General features: G+C 47.4%; 1 protein-coding gene and 1 long non-coding RNA gene across 9 annotated transcripts in view; both read right to left on the bottom strand.

Annotated features, from left to right (window-relative positions):
* Window positions 1–17,479, bottom strand: part of NDUFA10 (NADH:ubiquinone oxidoreductase subunit A10) — a 50,363-nt gene extending 32,884 nt beyond the window's left edge. For 2 of the 8 annotated variants that reach the window (XM_053947032.1, XM_053947034.1), the window contains exons 1-9: window positions 16,956–17,262; window positions 16,378–16,546; window positions 15,755–15,970; window positions 15,585–15,671; window positions 14,511–14,632; window positions 12,937–13,016; window positions 9,818–9,872; window positions 5,809–5,894; window positions 514–622 (exon numbers count right to left, since the gene is read on the bottom strand). In XM_053947032.1, coding sequence (XP_053803007.1) covers window positions 514–622; window positions 5,809–5,894; window positions 9,818–9,872; window positions 12,937–13,016; window positions 14,511–14,632; window positions 15,585–15,671; window positions 15,755–15,970; window positions 16,378–16,546; window positions 16,956–17,039 — 1,008 coding nt within the window. In that variant the 5' untranslated portion in view covers window positions 17,040–17,262. The other 6 variants (XR_008431728.1, XM_053947039.1, XM_053947037.1 and 3 more) reach the window with 6 other exon arrangements.
* A 4,009-nt stretch (window positions 17,480–21,488) lies between these two features.
* LOC128790961 (uncharacterized) lies at window positions 21,489–22,623 on the bottom strand. The gene is made up of 2 exons (XR_008431920.1): window positions 22,202–22,623; window positions 21,489–21,658 (listed from the first exon to the last, which is right to left on the bottom strand). It is a non-coding gene; the product is annotated as an uncharacterized LOC128790961 (long non-coding RNA).

Here is a 22,623-nt window from a genome sequence, read left to right as displayed (position 1 = left end):
AAGACAAAAAGAAAAAAAAAAATCAGATTATAAAAAAAACATTTGCTTCCTTATTCCTCTTGGGGGGAAGCTAGACTTCAAAAAAGGTGGGGATTCGGGCAGAATGCACGAGTTCCCAGTAGCAATGGGCAAGGTATCCCCAGCAGTGAGGAGCCTCCAGCCATGTCCCCATGCCATGTCCCCAGCAGTGAGGAGCCCCCCGGCCATGTCCCCAGCAGCGAGGGGCTCCTTGGCCGTGTCCCCTGGCCGTGTCCCCAGCAGTGAGGAGCCCCCTGGCTGTGTCCCCAGATGTGTCCTCAATGGTGAGGAGCCCCCTGGCCGTGTCCCCAGCAGTGAGGAGCCCCCTGGCCGTGTCCCCAGCAGTGAGGAGCCCCCTGGCCGTGTCCCCAGCAGTGAGGAGCCCCCTGGCTGTGTCCCCAGATGTGTCCTCGATGGTGAGGAGCCCCCTGGCTGTGTCCCCAGCAGTGAGGAGCCCCCTGGCCGTGTCCCCTGGCCGTCCCCAGCAGCACTCACCTCCCGGTACTCATAATAGATCTTGTCGTACTCAGAGCCACCAATGGTGATCTCGGGGACGAAGCGTGGGATGGACACGGAATCCAGCACTCCAGCCTTGTCCTGCACGCTGAAGGGAAAAGGAGCACTCAGTTCACACCCTGCCCCAGCAACAGCCAAGTATTGTACCCAGAGAAGCTGTGGCTGCCCCATCACTGGAAATATTCTGAGCCAAGCTAGATGGAGCTGGGATGGAGCAACCTGATCCAGTGGAAGGTGTCCCTGCCCATGGCAGGGGGTGAACTGCCAGGGCTTTAAGGACCCTGCCAACCCAAACCATTCTAGGACTCATTATCATCATTCTATGATTAAAGAGCTACTTTTCTGTTAAATACAGCTTCCAAAGACTTGAGCTATTTTCCAAACACTTATCCTTCTCTTTACAAATCTATGATGTATTGCCCCTCATCCTTGCCTCCACTTTGTTCCTGCTCCAATTTCCTGCTTCTCCATTTCCCCTCCCAGGTTCATCCTCCTTGGAGATGCTCCATCATTCCTGGGACCCTTCTCCATGAATCCCCTCTGGCTTTTTTGCTTTCTATAAAAGCAGTGTAAAAAACAGTGGTTTTACTGAATGCCACACACTACCTTGCCAAATTCCCATCCTAAATGGACCAGTACTGAGACAGTGAGAGGGTCTGGAAGGAGGCAGTGCCCCCAGCACCCTGCCTTGGAATACCTGGAGGAAGCTGCAGCAGCTCTGGTGATGGATCTCGGGATCCACCACTCTGCACAGCACCAGCACTTCAGATATACCAAATTTAAAATGCCTGAGAAACTGCTAGAAAGCCTCCTGCTGCCTGTGGTTATCCACAGGCTGACAGTGCCACCTGCACGTGGCTGGCAAAAACACATCCCTTTCCAGGCAGCACTGACCTAAATCCAGCACCAGAAACTCTGCAAATTGGGTTGTTTTCAGTGAATTGCATTTCTCAGCAAATACTGACGTGCACATCAAGCACATGCCCTGAGCAAAGCAAAGTTCATCATCTTCAAGCAATTATTTTTACCCCCAAATCATAAATTTTGGGACCTTTCCTCCCAGCAGTGAAGAGCTCCAAAAAGTGAACCAGTAACATACCCTGATATTCACTCTTTAAATTATCCCACTACAGACAGATTTGTAAGGAAATACAATAATCCAGTCGAAGTTCAGATGGAAGAAGGTGAGGATAAATGCTCTTTTCCAAGATGAGGATCAACAGCAAAGATGCTTCCTATAAACTACAACAATGTTTAACTTCAACAACATTAAAGGTGCATTTTACGTACTGGAAGGCACAAAAGGGAGTCCAGGCAGATATAAAGCATAACATCACACATGGAAATAAGGTTTTGTGGTCACCCATGCTGCAGTGAATCCACTCCTTCCTGAATCTCGGCCAAGTGGCCATTTGGAAAGGACAATTCCCAGGCACAATTCATTTTAGTTAAGGGCCAAATGACAAACTTGCTGCTTCTAAAAGCTATTTGCACAAGAAAATAATGAAAGCTACTGATGGCTTCTCCATGTTCTCTGCACCTTCAGAAATAATTTGGAATACTAAGCAAAAGCACACCCATTGCCACAACAATGTCTAACCACAAACCCACAGCCACTTGCCAGGACTAATTCCTTGCTCAGCAGGAAGCATTTACAGACCCCTTTTATCTTTCTTGCGTTTTCTTTCTCTCCCCCAGCAGAAAACTGTCACTGTTTATTCTTTTCTGACCCTTTACCAGACTTTCCTGAAGGAGCTCTCAGCATGCAGCACCTTGCTAAAGGTGCATGGTGGGGTAAGGGAAGGAAACAGGTTAGAAAAAAACAAATTAATGAAGCAACCCAACAAAAACCACCTGAGTTTGCATAGTCTGGGCTGGGATTTCTCAACATCTGATGTTGGCATACTCACAAAACCTCAAGTGACAAGAGAGACCTAAAAGCCAACGCCACAAAACCATTCCAGATAAGTTCTGTGTTGATAAAGGAAATTAATATTCTTCCTTCTGCCAAAGGGACTCCAGTTCCCTCATTTAGCCAGGCAGAACAGGTACTGCATGGCCAAGGTGAGGCACAGCCACTGCCTTGGTGAGCAAACACTCAACATCAGCATCAAGAACAAAAAAAAAAAAAAAACATTCCAAAAAAAAGCAGGTCTGCAAGAAAAGGGAAGAAGGTGCAACAACAGCTCTTCAAACCTAGAAAAGCCACTGCAAAGAAGAAATCACAAAAGAAGTGTTTCAACTGCAGCAAAAAGACAGGGTGGACAGGGCTTGGAGCAACCTGGGATAGTGGAAGATGTCCCTGCCCACGGCAAGGGGAGGGATGAAATGGGCTTTTAAGGTCCCTTTCAACCCAAACCATTCTGGGATTCTATTATTTTATGATGAAGAGAGAACCAAGGTGCTAAAGAAAATAGCTTCTAGTGCCAGAAGTTTTACAGTTAATAGTTCATGAGATTTTTGGAGTCTCCATGACAGAAGTTTCAAAGCCAGGTCCAACCCATCTCTTGCCAGCCCTTCTAGTCCTGCTGTTTGCAATCAGACATTTAAACAGGGACACTTCTTCCCCTTGCTAGGCAAAGCTACACTGGGAAGCAGAGCTGCAGGGTCTCTGTCCCTCTCTGCCAGGTTCTGAAGGAGCTGCAGGGACAGATCAGATTTAGTTGTGCAGTTGTCTGATGCAACAAGCGCAGCAAGTTCCCCGAGCTGATAAATAACACAGGCAAGGCTACACAGCCTGCAGCTCCTCCTCACAAATGCAATTTATTTTGCAATACATGTAGACAGACAAATGGCACTGGGAAGGGCCCAGATAAAAACATGCCTGAAACAGTGCAGTGGCAGCAGAGGAGCTCCCCGAGACATTTAAAAAGCCATAACGGTTTCTGTTGGAGAGGAAGGGAAGATGTGAAGAACATCCTTTGGAAGACACCTCCAGCTTCCAAGCCACAAATGCAGCCCTTTTTAATCTTTTACCAAGACCCCACAACCAAGCTGTCAGGGCAAGGGAGAGCACTTAAGGGCAGGCAGGGAGAGAAAAGAGATCATTATGCAACTGATTGCCCATGGGTTGGGCTCAGCGGTTTGATGAGCTGCATTAAGCACTCAGAGGCCCTGCTGGGGTTTCCATGCATTAGATCCTATCCATGTGCAATAAAAAGTTCTCCTCGGTCCTGCTCACCCATCCCGGTCCCCCAGACACAGTGGTACAAGCTGAGGGTGGAAGAAAACAGCAGGGCTGACAGCCCCAAGAGCTGGGAGGTCAACAAAGGAAGCAACTGCAGATGGAAAACCCAACAGGGCAGAACTTCGATTAGATGTGAGGGGAAATTTCCTCACTGGAAGGGTGGTCAGGCATTGGAACAGGCAGTGCTGGAATCACTGTCCTTGGAAGCATTCCAGAGCCATGAGGGTGTGGCACTTGGGGACATGGGCTCTCGGTGGGATCGGCAGTGCTGGGAGAATGGTGAACTCCATGATCTCAGAGGGCTTTTCCAACCTAAACGATCCTAAATAGCTGCTGGAGCCTGCCAGGAACACCCAGGAGAGGGCAGCAGGTGCCTGCACACGAGGCAGGCACTGGGAACCTGTGCCAGGAAAGCAGGAAAACCACTTTCCAAAGGAAAAATTCCCATAGGCACGGGACACCTGCACAACTGTGGGGACCACAGGCTCTTTGCTACTCGGGCATTGGAAAAAGGGAGAAAAGCATCAACTTTAGGCTTCATGGACTCACACCTGGGCTGGGCATTGAATCCAGCATGCAATTCCAACATGGCCGACCTGCAGCGGGCTCCCTGCCTTTCTGGAGTTACCATGGGGAAAAATCATGTCCAAACACACACTTTTACAAAGAGTCTCTTCCCATGCTGCCCGAGACATTGCCCAGGATTCCCTCACTCTGCTGAGCAAAACATGAGCTCAAGGCTGGCGCAGGATGTGTTGTCACCCCTTTATCGATGCTCTGACAACCCAGCACAAAAAAAAAAAAAAAAAATCAAAAGCAAACCCCAGGAGCTGGGCTCAATGCTCAATGCGGGTCCCTTCCACACAGGATATTTTATGATTCTGTGGTTTAAATAAGCAGCTTATCGCATTCTAGGATCTTCAAACAACCCCGTGTTTTTGCCAAAAGAAAAATTTCTTATTACCTACGGTGACAAGAGCCTTGTGCAGTAGACTCACCCCCCTCCAAGGTTCAATGAAAAATTCAGTCCTTAAAGCAATTTGTTCCCTTCTAAAACTGTGAAATAGAATTTTCATACAGTATCTTCACACATTTCTGTAATTGTAAGGTTTCCTTCAACTCCCTCCTACTCATCACAATTAATAATCCTTTCCTAATACTGCATTAGTAGTGTGGGGCTATAGGAAAACAAGCAACTTACTTCCTCTTTCAAAGGAAGTCTGACTGTGATCATTTTTTAGGGCCTAAGTCACCAGATTTTATCCTCCAATCACTACACAAAGAAACCTCATCTTTGACACATAAAATGCACCCAAATCATGACTTGATCCTTTCAGACACCACCCAGCACTGCTCTTCTGCAATTTATCTTCACTCCTTGATAGAAAAACCATACAATTAGGAGCATTATCTCTAGCTTTAGGAGGTATTTAAAGTAACAGCACAGAAAAGTAAAATGCAAGAAATGTCACAATTCTGCAAAAAAAGTTTAACTGGCTTCTCCAATGCCTGTCACAAAGACAAACTTAGGGACACATACTCAATTTAAAAATCTGTGTTTCTATTAACCTGTGAGATGACCAGGAAATAATGAAAATAATATAAGTCTTACATTTTGTTTTAAAAATGTAACTATACTGAAATTTCCAGCTGCACATTCAATATGAAGATGAAGTTGCAGCAAAATGGGGAGCCTGTCTCACTTCTGGTATTAACAGCCTTACAAGTGCAGCTATATTCTTTATATACATCTTTGTATTTTATATAAAGAAACTGACAAATTAAACATGATGCATTTGCAAAGAATTATTAAAATCAAATTAAATTCTATTCCAACAAGTTATTTTCCAGTGTCTGAGTCTGATCTCTTCCAACTGGGCAGACAAGGATCTTCGACAAAAACCACTCTTAAACTTGTCTGGAGCCTCTTGTCTCAACAATCAGCAGCAAAAATGCTACACCATGTTCCAGTGCCAAGCATCAATATCACAAAACATAACCCCACCTTCAAAAACTCATGGCTTTGACCATTTTCCCTGAGATTTAATGCCAAGAATTGCTCAGTGGCTGGATGATATCACACTTACTAAAGTCTCAAGTGATGGAAAGAAACATCATCTTGCTCCACCCATGGCCCCTTGTCAAACTTCAGGTACTCAATGTCTTCAATTACCTGGAATCAGAAAAGAAAGCTCTCTAAGGGTGGTTTGATCCAAAACTCAATGAAAGAATCAAAACAGTTCATTAAACAAATGAGAGAGGCTTCACTGCTAAAGCTGTAGTAATAAGACAAATGTCTAGAGATAACATGATCATCTCCCAGGTCTACTTCTGGAGGCTGTGGCCCTGCCAGGAGTACTGGGCACACACGTGGGGGATCTCCTAACATCCTGTGCTTTCAGCTTTGGACGGCAGGGAATAAACTGGCTGAGAGGTGCCTTGTTGCCAAATTCTTACCAGATCCAAGACATTCTTCTTTAACCTGCCACTGGGGCTGAAAAGCCAAGAAGATACAACCTCACCCCTGAGGGAGAAGGAGGACGAAATGGAGATAAGTCTAAATTTAACTCCTTTGTGTTACAAAAATAAGGTTTGGTCAGTTTTATTCCCAGAGAGGCTCAGTAACACATCCTCAGAGACAGGCAGGGGAGCAGGTGTGGCATCTGCCTCAGTGCTGTGTGCTTCACAGCACAGAAACAAAGGCACATTTCAGGCTGGAAAACTCAGGCCTACAGGAGCTGCAGCGATGAGTCCAAGGGCTCAGGATTTCACCATCCACCACAACCCACCCATGCATGAAAGGAAAGGTAACTCACAGCTCAGAACCCTTCAAATAAGCAATGCCACCTCAGCAATCCATTCCTTCACCATCCCCAAACTTATCAATCCCTGGTTTGAGCTTCACTTACAGCCTGGATCCACCAGAAAACAGACCTTTGCTGCTCCAGGAGGTAATTGCTTATCACACCTGGCTGCCTGGAGCTGAGGGAAACCTGCCCTGGAGTCAGGAAAATGCACTTCAGGTGCCTGATGAGATGGAGACAGCACCTAGGAGCAACCTGGGAAGGAGCAGATTGTTACAGCTCCAAACATCCCTTTCCAGAGACCTTTTCCATAGGGAAAGGATAAAGCTGAGGTCATGACCAAATTCCTGATGGCACACTGTCACCCCATTGACAGGTGAGCCCATGTCAGCGATGAAGTGACAGGATGAGAAAAGAAAAATCCTTGTGTTCTTTAAATACACTGTAATTATTCCCTGCAAACACTAAATCCCAGATATTACCACTTAAAAAATTATAACCAAGTGCTATTACAAAGTAGCCTTAACTATAAAGATCCACTCCTACCAGAATTGGGAAGAAATAATGATTTGGACATGACTGAATAAACACTTTTGAAGCACAAACTGCTGCAACATAACTCCAAGATAAGAGGAAGAGAGGTGTAAGTTAAGTTAGTTCAAACAGCCATTATTTCTTTGACTTATTTAACTGACAAGCTGAACACAAGCAATTCCTTTTCCACTCCACAGCAAAGCTTTGGAAACTCTCTGAACCTGGTAACAGCACTAATCACAGAGTTGCTACAATGGGCTCAAAATGTGCTACAGGGGGAAAGGAATCTGCATTCAAATTAGTTTTGCTCACTGCTATCATCACATGAGAAGGTCTCTCTCCCAGCAGCTCCTTAACAATGGCATCAGTTTCACAACCAGGACAGAAGAAAACTTCTTAATTTATACGGAATGCCCTGGCACCCCCCAGGAATTAGAGCAAATATCCAAGGCTTTAAAAGAAATTAAACATAGAGCTAACTTTGTATTCCCAGTTTTACCCTCAAGCTAAACAAGTGTGAAACATCCTAATGAAGCTCATTTCAGCACTCATTACTCCTTCAGCCACTAGAAGCAAAGTGAATTACAACAGGAAACCCCAACTGACCTTTTTAGGACACTTAAAAAATCGTTTCTAAGCTGTGTATGTGTGCTCTGAACAACCCAAAAGTTATTAAACTGTAAGGCCATAAAAATTCAGCTCCCAAATCCCTAAGCAAACAGACTGGAGTGGGCTAATGAACACTGCTGTCTGTCAAGAGGATACACCTGTGTAAATACACACCTTACAAGCCAAAGCTCTCCTGCCAATCCTTATTTCCAAATTTCTTCTGTGTCATCCCAGAGGGAAACTGAATCTGAACAGAAAAGGGGGAAAAAACAACCAAATTCTTTCAAGTATCAGTATCTACCAGCAATACCCATTGTCACTGACAATGACAACATCATGGGCTGGATAATCTTACAGGGTCTTTTCCAACCTTAACCATTCTGTGGCATTATACTTTAACTTCCAAATAATAATTCTTCCCTTTGATTTGTCCAAGCAAATCAAAGACTGCACTGGTGCATCTGATGACCCTATTTAGAGCAATGACAAGATTGCTGAGCTCAGGAGAGTCCCTCCTTGAACACTAAGAGCTTCAGACTGACTTTAAACCCTGATTTAAAGGATTAAAATCAAATCTCTAATAATGGGGTTTCCTACAAAAAAATCTAGGGAGCAAACAACCTGCTTTATTCTGACCACTTGGAGATGTGTCCAGAGAGAAGGAAATGGGAAAAAAATCAGGCATTTAACCCCCATCCCAACCTTCCTTAAATTCACCAAGAACCCATCTTGAAACACCACAGCTCTCAACTCCTATCCTTGCTTCTATATCACTATCCAGAAAAATATATTATTTATATAATTTATTACAATTAAAATACATTAATATTTATTAAAATATATCAATAAACAATATTAAAATATATAATTAAACATAAATTTATTAATATTAATACATTAATAAATTAATATATTAATTATATATTAATATATAAATTAAATATAATTTATTTTATATATTAATAAAATATATATTGTTATATTAAATATTAATATTGTCAATACTATTAATAAATTGATATATTAATAATAATATTAATACTCTATTTTGAATATCATTAATATGTTAATATTATTAATATATATTTTATATATTATTTTATTTTGATATGTTAAAAGATATTAATATTATTAATATATTCATATATTATTATAATAATATATTCATTAATAAAATATAATAATATTAACAATATATTCATATTATTCTCTATATTCACATCACAACCTCAGCTTTTTTGTTCATTTCAGCCTGATTTTTTGTGTATTTTTGTATTTATTATCTGCTGTCACACTGAAGCCACCAGCCATTTTTTAGGGGTATAAACCCACACCATCCCACAGGTCTACTGGTTATTAATGATAACCTTTATTATCAAGTGCAGGAGCACCCAAAAATCCATCCACAACAGCAGAGGACCCAGAATGTGGCACACAACCCTGTTCTTATAAAGGCAACCCAAAGGCCTAGAGACAAACAGCAGTGCACCTGTGGGGTAAAATGGAGTCTTAATTTTAGGACCAGGGAAGTCCTTATCAATCTTTTCTGCTTCACACAGTCATATAACCAGAACATTGAAGGACACCTCAGGCAAAAATGTAATTTTAGTCTGATTAGGGCAGTGAAATATTAAAATACAAGCTCTGAGTATGCTAATAAGCTTAATGAGGTACAGGCTACCACACATATGTATACATTACAAAACTCTCTGCCAAGATCACACTGCACATAACATAGGAGGAGAGGGGGTTTGGGCTGTGTATAAGTAGGGTAAAAATTTCATCTCATCAGGATGAAGACCCAAAAAGCCCTTGGAGACAGCCCATGGGTAATTCTCCTCTCCTTCCTCCCAAGTGGGGATGATTCCTTGCCAAGCTTCCACGTAGGATTATTATTATTATTATCCAGTTAACATCATATTACTGTTATTAACAGACATCTATCCCTAGAACCAAAATGGGCCCAAAACCTGTTCAGAGTCTCAAAAACCTTGGTGCTCTTTCCCTCAGGGAATAGCAGCTAGACAGGACAGTTAACAATGGTGAAGCAAAAGGCTTCTCTTACCCTGCTAATAACCCTCCTTGAGGGGGAAAGTTCACTGAACTAAGGGAAATCGATTAAACTTACTCCCAGAAAAGCAAAACTTACCTTCTCCACATCCTCAGCTGCAGTTGCTGTGTACTGCAGAACTTCACTGCTCTCACTGCAAAGAACACAGAAATTGAATTCCCCTGATAAAACTGCTATACCCATCCTCCCCTGCTGCTCCAAAAGGAACAGAAATGAAGTTAAAAGGCATAAACACCAAACCAGAATCATTGCCATTTTTTAGACTGCTCCTAGAATTCCTGTTGCACCTGTCAGCTGCTTCTTGGCTGGTGGAAAGTTGCTTTTAAAGGGCAAATGGCCTGGATATCTATGTAACTTCAGCTGGAAAATTTTTTTTTAAACCACACATGTGATTTTATTTTCATTTACTTCGTGTGGATACTTGCCCCTATTACAACTGCCCAATCTACTTGAAAATAAGTGAAATTTTCAGCCTAACCCAAAACTGTGGTAGATTTTCCTTTTTTCCAAGTGCATGACTAGCTGTGAGTCATTTCAAGACAAGAATGCATTCATTTGTCACTATTTGCTCAGGCTGAGCTAGCTGAATGAGTACAAGTGTAGGCAGCATGATCTGTAAGTGCAAAAACTTTTTAAAAAGGTAATGTTTCCTGGTTAGAAGATTGCTTTTTTTCATCAGCCAGCAGCCTTCAGAGAAAAGGCACTTGCAGAGCAGAGCCACAACAGGAGCTCCTACACGAACCTTTCAAACCACACATGTTCAGCCACATTCAGCAATAGCTGTTTCCAGCTGGAGAAGCTGGAAGGTCCTGGAATAGCTGCCCAATGTGGACGTTATACCAAACATCACACAACAAAGTTTAGGAGTGTGGAGAAAAATTGGTAGAATCCCAGAATGGTTTGGGTGGGACAGGACCTTAAAGCTCACCCTGTTCCATCTCCTGCCATGGGCAGGGACACCTTCCACTACACCAGGTTGCTCCAGGTGCTGTAGGACCTGGCCTTGGACACTTGCAGGCATGGGGCAGGCACCTGGAATGAGAGATTCTCCTCAATATCAGCCCAAGGGAGAGGTCAGCCTTCAACAGAGCCTGACACCAGCAACTGCATTAAGGACACCGATCAAATCACTTCATCCCATCTCCTGATTTGACTCTGCAGATTATCAGGGCTTCATTAAGAGAAAGCAGCTGCTCAGTGACTCTGCAGATTATCAGAGCTTTCCTTAAGAAAAAACAGCTGCTCAGTGGAAGCAGTGCTGGATATGAAAGAGAACATTACCAATCTTAAGGCTCTGCTCCAGGAAAAGAGAAAAATCAAACAGAACCCAAACACTGTTCCAAATCACCAGGCAGTACCTGCCACAGCACCCAGCTCACAAATCTCACTACCAATAAAAACATTAAAGACATTCGTAACAAGTCAACTAGAAAGAAAGCATCAGTTTTAAGGCAAAAATCCACTATAAACCACTTCAGGCAGCATCAGGCTGCTCCAGTGAAACAGCACAAGATAACAGGAGTTTTGCCCAGTAACAAACTGCTTTTCAAGGAACAAGCAAACAAACGCCAACATGGAAAGCAGGCAGGAGTTTGCTCAGCAGTCTATAGCAACTCTTGTTAGCCTGTTTGGACCAGATTTTGGGCATTACCAGGAGTCAGGGAATCAAAATAGGCAGACTAAGAGGTAACAGGTAGCATGAACACAGCCCTCTGCGCCACTGACAGCAAACAAACAGCTCAGGCAGCTGTGGCTTCTGCATTTACCCCAGATCGGAGCCACCCTGAGGTGCACAGAGCTGGATTCACACACTCCCAGCTCCCCCACAGCCAGGGGACAGAGACACAGATCAGTGTGACAGGCTGCTGGGAGCCCATCTGCTGCCAGGATGCCGAGCAGAGGGGGTTTGCCCAACAGGGGCACTGACCATGTACGCACAGAGGGCAAGGAGGTGAAATCGCAGCAGGATTTAGGATTTAGCCTCACTGAGCACCACAAGATGCACCTGGGGCTTGATCTGCTCCAGAGAACAAGCAGCAGCTTTCTCCCCACCAGTGACTGCAGCAGTTTGCCCTCAGGGGGATGACATTCCCAAGGCTTCCCATTCCCTTCCAAGAGCCACGTGCTGGCTGTGGGGACACACGGGGAGGCCGCTGACCACACGTGACACCAACAACCCCTGCCTGCACGAGTGACAAGCTCAATATCGAGTTACCCGCTTCAGGAGCTGGCAGAGCCACCACACTGATCCACCTTGGGAGATGCAGCAAGCCCCAGGGGGACACAGGCAGGCTACAAAACACCTGGGAATCTACTCTGATTTCTATCCTGCACGCACCAGAACTTACAGTTAATTCATCTGATACCCTTTGAGAGTTTCCCTTCCAGAATTATGAGGGACCATAATTCTGCTTTTAGATTTTTAGGACAATTTTAATTTTCCTAGAGCTCTTTTATAAGAGCTGGGAGAGCTGGCAAGCTCTGTTTCATCCAAGGTTTACAGGGCACACGTTTTTGCTTCCCAGCTAGAGGAAGCCAGGGGAGCCCAGCAAGAGACAGGACACAGGGAATGGCTTCCAACTGCCAGAGGGCAGGGTTAGAGGGGATATTGGGAAGGAACCCGGGAGGAACCATTGAGGCCCTGGAACAGGGTGCCCAGAGCAGCTGTGGCTGCCCCTGGATCCCTGGAAGTGTCCAGGGAAGAGGCCAGGTCCTAGAGGGCTTGGAGCAACCTGGGATAGTGGAAGGTGTCCCTGCCCATGGCAGGGGGTGGTACTGGATGAGCTTTAAGGTCCCTCCAACCCAAACCATTCTGGGATTCTGGGACAACTGAAAGCACTTCTTGAGGAGAGAAAAGCCCTAAAGCCTTCCAAAAAGGCCTGAGAAAAGCTTGTATTGCATCACTCTCTCCTCAGGTCGTGCAAACACACACAGCCATAGCTGTGGCATTCTGCACACCATTCCTGAGCCCCTTTTCATCTTGCAACACTGGCATCAGGCTTCTGGGATGGCAGAAGTAACTACACTCACACAGTTCTTATGCTGTGAGTGCAGCACCCCTTCACGAGGCCACAATACTGTACCCTGCAGCACAAGGAGGATTTTTTCACATGATTTGTTGATATTGGCAGAGATTTTAAGGTTTGCACACATTTTTGCTCAAAGATCTAAGAGGTAAAACATTTTGCTTTGCTAACCTGATCTCTGGTAGGAAGGTCTTCTTGTAAGCATCCTCAATGCTCTGGAGATAGGAAGGAGACACCTTTTTCTCATATGGCTACAAACAAATAAACAGAAAAAGCTGTGGAATTAGCTTACTTTCTTTTCCCACCAGCACAGACTCCAAGGTCTGCTCCACCACCTGCCAAGGGCTCACTCTGGGATAAACAGTCAAACATCCAAGTGAACCACATGCACACGAGTGAAAGTTTCAAAGAATTAAGAGTTTTATTTGGAGTGTTTGGAATTCCTTACATGCCGTAAAATATCTAGAGCAGCCCCCAGCTATCCAAGGACCGACTGATCCTTGCTAACTACACGTTCCAGGGAGCTGTAATAGCCAGCCAGAAAACAGGAGAAGACTGTCTGAGTCCACCTTTTCTATAGGGAGGCCAAATTTGCACCTATTTCCACAGTTTCAGACAAGTGCATGGGCAAACACCCACTCCAAACTCCTGAGAAATTTCATGGATATCATCCCTGCTGTTAACCAGTTTGCTTTCCACACAGTGTACTTTCAATGCCACATTTACAAAACACCAGGAATTTCTCTCATCTACCATGTGTTCCCCAAATAAATCCTACAGAGCTCAGCACTGCCACAGCCCAGCACCCAAAAAGTCACAAGCTACATCAGCAGTTTCTTTCCAAAGGTTTCAAAAATGCCACTGATTTTCATGCTCAGAAGGGCCAAGAACTCACAGGTTCCCCCAGTACATGAAGAACTTCTTAACTGAGAACTTTTTTCTAATAAATCAAAGCCTTCTTTTAATCTATCAGGTCTCCCAGAGTTAAACTGCATTTCCCATAGCCTTTCAACAAGGCAAGACAAACATCCTTGAATCCTCGTAACACATCTGCAAACAGTTACAAGTACACATCTAAGTATCAAAGAAAGAGGGGAAATAAACCCCAAATTACAAACCTTACTTACATTAGTCATTCCCCAAAAGCACCCTACAGCTTTCCTGAGCCAAGACTAGCTCAGTAATGCAGTCATCCAGCAGTGATTTGCTGGAATTCAGGGAGTTAAGTGAACCTGCTGATCCCAGGTGACTCACACATGAACCCCAGCACAGGGCTGAGGCAGCAGTCAACTGGGAAGCAGGAGCCAGGGACCCCAGCTGGCCTCCTGGCACTCAGGAATAAGAAATAGATCATCTCTAAGTGCATTGCAAGCAGCACATCACCTGCCCACAGCTCCTGAAGTGGCAGCTACACAGACAGGTATGAAAATTCACCTGCTCTTAAAACAATTTCTCATTCCACAAATGACAGCATATTGATGCAGTCACACAAAAAGTTGATTTTTGCCTTTTTTTTTTTTTTGCCTTTTTAAAGCAAGCATACAAGAATACCCACAGAGTCACCACCACCACACAGATCTCACACCTCAGAGGACAAGCAGCTCCTCAGAAGCAGCATTCAGCAGCAAACCCCACAGGACTCCACATAAGGTGTGATTACAACAGACATTAGCAGGCAGCAATTGTGAGAGACAAGTAATAATAAAGATAAGAGAGAACTAGGCAATAATTAGAGATCAAATTACCTTGCCTTTCTCTTTAATCCTCTTCTGCACTTCTGGGACAGGCACATCTACATAAATGACCAAGTGAGGTGGCAGCAACTCAGAAATGCTGATCTCCTTGCCCTCTTTGTAGTGATCAAGGCCTGTGTAAAACACAAACAAATCACATTCCCACCTCTGTATTTGGAGTCTCTTCTTCTGGGCTCACAGAGCAAGTTTAGGGTATGCCTTTCCTCTAACAGAATTCAGGAAGTTTACAGAAAAACTTTCTCCAGAAAACTTCCATGCACTGAGATCTAAGAATCTAAACCCAGTTGTAGCAAAGAGGGACTTTATTCCTGGCTCAGGTTTACAGGAATCTCAGCTCTTCCTCCACCATTTAGAGACAATAAGCAGCAGTAGCTGTAATCAAGATTTTTGTTCCCTAAGGATTCCAGTACAATCCAAACTGGGATTTTGTATTAAACTGTGGATTACTGGGCTTTGCTGCCTCAGCAATGCAGACACAGGTCATCATTATCAGCTCTCAAAGCCATCCAGTAACTTACAGCAGGTGGCAAAAAACAAATATATACACCTCTTAAATCCAACAGCAAAACCAGGAGGCAGTCAAGAAAACAGTTATGTCCACCTCAGGAGCAGCCAAAAGAACAGATTTGCTAAGAACATGCAGCAACAGCTCAGGAGCTCAGCACCCATAACCCCAAACCAAATCACTCAGGTTGGCAGGAACATCCCCAAATCACCCGGTTCAAGCACTCTGCTGAGAACTCCACCCACAGCGTTCCAAGTATCTCCAGGGGGGAGATCCCAGGTGATTTGCTCCAGGGTTTGACTCTCTTCACAGCGAAAAAGGGTTTTTCCTTACAAATGAAACGCTTTGCATTTCAATTCCTGCCCTTTATCTTTTGTCTCCTCGCTGCCACTGAAACCAGACTAGCTCCACCCAGCAACATACAACACATGAACACTGAACCTTTAAAGGAATCCCTCCTTCCAAGCAGGAATGTTTTGTTTCTTTTTTAAAGTAAAGTTAACTACCAGACTCCTGAGAGATTATGGCCAAACAGCTTCCTTTTGCTGGCAGGAACTCACATCTCTTGTGGACATATCCCTGCTTTAACATGGCATCCAGGAACACGAAGTCACTGTAGGGAGAGCGCTCCAGCACCACGCCTTGACCTGCAAGGGAGAGCAGGCTCCAGGTTGGAACAAAAGGAGCTGCAAGGTCCCTTCCAGCCCAAACCATTCCATGATTCCCCAACCTGTGCTGAGCAGGTGCTCCAAGGCGTCGGCGTACTGCAGGACTCGGCTCCCGAAGATCCAGGACTGCAGGCGGTACGAGTGCCCGTCGGGAGACTCGGGGTCCGCGTAGAACTTCTCCAGGCTACAGAAGCCATTGAACTTCTCAGGCAGCAGCTTGCCCTCCCCCGAGATCCTGTCCTGGTAGTGGATGTCTGCCTCGGGGAAGTACTTCATCCCTGAGAAAGAGAAGAAACCCACAGCAGAAATAAGCTGTGCTCATGTGCAGCAAACACCTCTTCAGCTACTGAGCACACAGCTGCTCCTTCAACAGCTCCCCTGCCCATCACAGCAGAGGGCAACGAACCCCAACTCCGAGCTCTGCCACAGCCCAGGGAGAGCTGAGCTGTTCCAAGCACATCCACGTGGAAAAGCCAAGCTCCCGGGGAGCACACAGACTCCATTAGAACTGCAGCTTCGCTCACAACAAATCCCCATCCCAAACCTCACCAACATCACCCACAGAGCCTCCCCACTCCCTCCAGCATTTCCCAGTCAGGAACTGCTGCTCTGATGAACTTCCTCTGCACAAGAACCACGACTAAACTCTGTCAGCTCTCAGGGAAACAGACAGAGTGAGACATACCCAGTTTGTCTGCTATTTGCTGGGCCAGCTGGCCCTTCCCAGAAGACAGATTCCCCTCTACTGTAAAGACTTTGCTGTGCTCTGTGAACTTCTTGCTGGTCCTTTCTCCCAACATATAGGCCAGCCACTCATACTGCAGGCTCTGCTCAGGGCTGGTGTGGATTCTTGCCTGGAGAAAAACACATGGAAATCAGCAGCTTTGGAGGGATTTTTCAGCTCAAACACTGTTTCTTCAGACACACACACAGGACACACTCTTATGCATCTAATACAAGTTTTCACTCAGTAACCTTAGCACCGTCATTTCAGCTTAGCAACTGCAGCAGTGGTTAGGCAGGGAAGTTGTTCATCAAATTAAAGGCTGAGAAGACAAAAAAAACATGGAACAATTTTCAGTCTGAAGGCCAGACACACAACACACCCAGAGTTCCCAAGAGAGACCACACATTAGACTTTTGCTCGTACTTTCTGTGGTTCTGGGCACATAATAACACTAAACCCACCCGCAGGAGAGTTACAGCTTCATTTCAATACAGCTTTCAATGCACCATTTCTGAGCGTTGGCAAGAGGGACCCACCTGGGCTATGGGGCTGAAGGCAGGGCCTTTCTGACCCCGCTCAGAGCCTCCCCCAGGCCCCGATAAACATCGTACAAATCTCATTCTGAGCACTGCAGTGCCCTCCCTCACACAGGGGCGGTCATTTCTATCGAACACTCCTTTCCTCGCAGCACTACTGCCCACAGCCGCAACCGAAGGTCACTGCACTCCCCTGCACTTGCTCCAGTCTGCCTCGCATTTCGCCGCCTCTCCCAGCTCCCTGCCGGCAATGTCCCTTCCCAAGGAACAGCCCGGCCCCGGGGAGAGGCATCTCCGGCCCCCAGCTGTCTCTGCTCACCACCCCCCCAGCAGGACGGAGCTCCAGACACAGTCCTGCCCAGCCACCTCCACTCACCCCCCCGGCAGGGCGGAGCCCAGCGCGGCGCGGCGCTGCCCGGCCCGGAGCTCCCCCGCCGACCCCGGGCGGCCGCGGCCTGGCCGAGCCGGGACACCCACAAGGACATGGCGGCGCCGGGCGGAGGGCGGCGGCGCGCGGTGATGACGTCAGGCGGAAGAGGCGCTGCGCCCCGGGGAGGAAGGCGCTACGAGGCCACGCCCCTGGCCAGAGGCCACGCCCACTGTCCGTGTGGGCTCTGGCGGGAACGGGGACAGGGGACAGCGGGGACAGCGACAGGCGGCACCGGGAACGGCCGGGATAGGGAACGGCCCGGGTTAGGGACTAGGGGGGACAGGGGACAGCGACAGGCGGCACCGGGAACGGCCGGGATAGGGAACGGCCGGGATAGGGACTAGGGGGGACAGGGGACAGCGGGGACAGCGACAGGCGGCACCGGGAACGGCCGGGATAGGGACTAGGCGGGACAGGGAACAGCCTGGTTAAGAACAGGGGTCAGGCGGGACTAGGAGCAGCCGAATCAGTGAGCAGGTGGAACAGGGAACAGCCAGGTTAGGAATGGGGACTAGGCGGGACAGGGAACAGTCTGGCTGGGGAATGGCAGTCGGAACAGGAACAGGCAGTAGGCGGGACCGGGCCCAACCGAGTTAGGGAACAGTGGGATAGGGAACAGGCGGGACCGGCGACAGCCCGGTGGGACAGGGAACAGCCTGGATTGGGAGCGGGCGGGATAACGGACAGCCGGGTTAGGGAACAGGTGGGAATAGGGAACAGCTGGGTTAGGGAACAGGTGGGAATAGGGAACAGCCGGGTTAGGAACGGGTGGGGCCAGGACCAAGCGGGGACAATGAACAGCCGGGTTAGGCATCAGACGGGATAAGGGACAGACAGGATGCCTGCACTATGTCTGCCCGCAGGTCCCCACAGGAGGGAGCCTGGGATACGTCTCTTTCCAACACCTGCACATCCAGTTGTCCTAATTCCCTCTGCACCCTGCTTCAGGTGCTTGACCAACATCTCCAAGCTTTTAGGCTGGCAGCATGTGCAGTAACCCTAACCCTTATGTAAAATCACTGTTAAATTACTGGGCCTGGGAAGGTCATAACCAAACGTTTTACAAATTTCCCATCAAAGTGACATCAGCTCTGCTGATCTGGCACATTTGTGACACCATTAGCGGCTTCTGCTTTGCCCCCTGGCAAGAAGCAATCAAGTTGCATTTCAAGGATTTGTCCCTGGAATTTGCAAACAGCTTGAAAAACCCAACCAAACAATCCACAAAGGATTGCGTCGAGGTTTCCTTAACAGCTCTGTCTGCAACCAGACTAGTTGGGTGCTCCAAGCCCTGTCCAACCTGGCCTTGAGCCCTTCCAGGGATGGGGCAGCCACAGCTTCCCTGGTCAACCTGTGCCAGGGCCTCACCACAGCAGCTGGAGATGGTCTTTGGGGGAAGAGTTTTGCTGCAGCAAACTCGGTTTTAATCAAGTTAATGCTGCCCAAAAGTTTTGGGCAGCATTAACTCAGGGAAAGGCAAAGTGAGAAGGAACAGGCTGGCTTTTCCTGAGCGGGCATCAGGCTCTCAAATGGTGGCCCACGGACATGGTGTTTGCCAGGATTCCATGTTTCCCTTGGACAATGGCCCACAGACATGGTGATTCCCACAATCCAATGGTCCCGGAGGATGGTGGCCCACTGATAAGTTTCCCAGGATACAGTGTCATCTGTACATAGGATGGTGGTCTATAGTCATGGTGTTTCCCAGCATTTGGTGGCTCCTTGGGGATTTGGTGGCCCCTGGGAAGAGTGGCTTGTGGACACTGTGTTTCCCAGGATTTGGTGTCCCCTGAGGATTGCGGCCCAGGTGCGTGGTGTTTCCTAGGATTTGGTCTCCTCTGTGGATGGTGGCCCAGGGGCACAGCGTTTCCTAGGACTTAGTGTCCCCTTGTGAGGGCAGCCCCTGGGGCTCAGTGTTCCCAGGATTAGGCTGTCACCTAGGGACAGCGGTCCACGGGCACAGTGTTTCCCAGGATTTGGTGTCCCCAGGCACGGCTCCCCGGGCGCGGTTGCCACTCAAGGGGTGTCCGGGGCGTGGCCTGTGCCGGTGCCCCGGAGCCCCGCCGGTGGCGCGGTGCTGCCGCTCCGGTGGGCGCTGCCGGTGGCTGGGGATGTAGACCGGCAGGAAGAGGAAGAAGCCGGTGCCCAAGAGGTAGGTGCGTGGGACCGGGCAGGACGAGCGAAGGCCGGGCAGCGAGAGCCCAGCTGGTTCTGGGGAAGTGCCTGGAGCCGCTCTGGTGCGAGCGCTGCGGGTGCAAAAGGGAGCAGCATGCTTGGGTTACTCGGTTTTAATCAAGGTTAATTGGAGCTAACGCTGTGTCGGCTCTGGCACACTGGTGGGAGAACAGAAATCCCAAAGATGCTTGTCCTGCATCCCGGTGAGGAAGCTCGCCGGAGAGTTTGAGCCGCTCAGCAGTGATTTGCAGGCTGGGCTATGTTTTGGTGCCCGCCTAAATCAAACATACAGCAATTAGTAATTACCAAAACATCTCGGTTCCTTAATTATTAATTACCACGCTGCTCAGTAGCTGTTGCATAACATCCCCCTCGGTGTCCCTGGTGTTTCCTGCCTCCTTCATGCCTTCCCCAGCTCCCAAGTCCCACCAGCCTGTTTAAGCTCAGCTTTTCCAGGTGTATAGGAGCTAAAGGTGGGTATCTGTTTCTGGGAGGCTGTGGGGGAGGACATGGATGAGCTGAGTCCAAGCCCAGGATGAAGGAGGGAGCATCAATACTTTAAACCTGTGGTGAGGTGACCCTGAGCCTCTCTTGGGTATTTAAGTGGGAGTCTTGTTGCGTAAACATGAAGGATAGCTGTTTTGCCACAAAGCTGTCTTCTGTTCATCTCGGAGTGGTGATTCCAGCCCTCTGGCATACCAGCCTGAGGGTTTGGGCTGGATCTGTGTGGCTCCGGGTGCAGGAGAAGGTGTCTCTTTGGAGCAGAAAGGCCCTCGTTCCCTGGTTCTGCAAGGCCAGCCTTGGGAATGGGAAGAGATTGTTTTTCTCTGTGGTGGGTCAGATCTTGGAGCGGGATCCTGCTGGGAGCAGCCAGGCGGAGCAGGGCTGGTGGCAGTGGGATGTACAGCCAGCCAGAGGGGACAGCGTGGGCTGAGTGGCTTCTCCAGCCCCTTTGCAGTCTGCTTGGGGCTTTTCACTTACTAAAAAAATCTAATCATAAGAATTAGGAGACAATAGATCAGCTCAGGCAAGTTCCACTGTCGGGAATAATCTCCCTTGGTACTTGCCAGCTTGCAGAAAGGACACGCTTCCTACTGGGTTCCCGTTGAAAGAGCAGCTGAGGAAAAACAAACCCCAGCAGCAGCACAGCTTTGGGGCTGGAAGCTGAGCTTTCCCTCGGCACAGGAGCCACTAGCTTCACCATGAACCCCCTGGCACAGTGTGCTTCATAACCACTGGGCCAAAGGGAAGGGAAATTAAGCAGGTTTGGAATGTCTAGAGCAAGCTTCACTGTTTCCATGAGGCATTTTCCTCACTGGCATTCCCCCTCTCAAGGCTGGCCGTGGAGCACCCTGCGTGCTGCAGCTGGGCCGTGCAGGACCAGAGGTGTTGCGGTGTCCTCCTTGGGCCTTGGGGTGACTTGCTGCTGGCTGTGTCACCCTGTGTGCCTCAGCCAGAGGATTTTCAGTATTTGGCCAGGCTATCCCAGTGGTTCTGTTATATACCTCAGTGTTTTACCCACTGCCGTGCTCATCTCCAGTCTCATTTTCTCTTCTTTCTGTCTGTTTGGAGCTGGATTCGGTTGGTGAGTGGCCAGAAGACTTTAAAGGATATTTGAGGAATCTCAAAAAATTTTTCTTCACCCCTTTTTTTTTTTTAATCAAAGGAAAACTATTTTAATTTTTCTCCTTCCTGGTGCATGACTGTGATTTCAAAAGTGTTTAAGCTTTGTAAAAGCCCTGGTGCCAGTGTCTTTTAGCCAGCTTGTGTGGACTAGTTTGGAGCTGGGTTGTGCCAGCCTCCCTGCAAGAGGGGATATCCCTCCTAATGCTGCTCTTACAACCCAGCAGGCTTGAGCTTTCCTGGGGAAATGCTGTAATTTTCCATTCAGCCTTAAAAGACCCCTCAATCTCTCTCTGAGCTGCAAATTCAACAGGCACTTCAGTGCATTTCATTTAATGCTCATTTCCTCTCGTGTCACATATGTGAGCAGCCCTGCCAGATGAGATTGGAGAGTGGTGGTAGAGGAGAGAACTTAAATTGCTGCCAAACACTGGCAGACCCCGTTATCCAAAGCTCCTTCCTGAAGCGAGGATGCCTGCAGAGAGGGAGTTTGTGGTTAGACAAATTACATCAAACCAAATGAGGTGCGTGTTAGGGGGATGCAGCTGAGTGAGACACAGATCTGGGGGGGACTGAAGGGTTTGTCTTTGAGCTATGAAATTCAGATTGGCATTAAAAAATGAAGGACACAGGGTGACGTCCAGGACTTGTTAAAGTTATTAACTGAGCTCTTACTGCTGTACTGGGGTTTTGGCTGGGGTGAGTGAAATAACTGCAGCTCACAGAGAAGGGACCTCGTGTAGGCTTCAAGCTGCTCTCCTGGACATTGTTCCTTTTGTAGGCTGAGGGTTGCCCCTGGTGCCTAAGTTTGGCATCAAATGCTGCTTAAATTTGTAAATGCCCATCTGAAAGGGACATATGTGCTGGGAGCGGGGAAAAGCCCCTGGAATCAATCCCCAATGCACAGCTTGTGTTCTACCCCAAGCTTTGGGATGGGAGGTTGTGTTTCCTGCAGGAAGCATGATGGTGAGTTATGGGAGCAGGCCCTTGAATGTTGATACTGGCAGGAAAATGTCACCATGGATGGTGGGAGACACTTGGGAGCCTGCCCAGCAGCTGAGACCTCCTGCAAAGTTCCTCCATCTCATTAGCAGGCATCCTGTATGTCCAGAACTCCTCCTGTGTTGCACTCCCAGCACCCTGTGGAGAAGAGAGAGGTGGGTAAAACAGTGTGTCTTGTTGAACTGCAACAATGCCCTCATCTAACTGGAATGGCAATTTAAAATTAAATTCACTAAATAATTGAATGTTCATAATATAATACATATTACATGTTCCTTTTTATTATACTTCATATTCTGTATTTCCTTATTTATTCCATATTTGGTATTCCTATATTTCCATATTCCTTCTCCCTCCCTCCCTATTCTTCTTCAACCCTTTATTATTATTACAGTTACAGTAGGTTTAATAAATGTTAACATTATATACAGCGCAGAG

The sequence above is a fragment of the Vidua chalybeata genome, chromosome 7, assembly GCF_026979565.1.
Source record: "Vidua chalybeata isolate OUT-0048 chromosome 7, bVidCha1 merged haplotype, whole genome shotgun sequence".
NCBI lineage: Eukaryota > Metazoa > Chordata > Aves > Passeriformes > Viduidae > Vidua > Vidua chalybeata.
The sequence above is the reverse complement of the archived record's forward strand: the minus strand, read 5'-3'. Positions and strand labels throughout refer to the sequence as shown.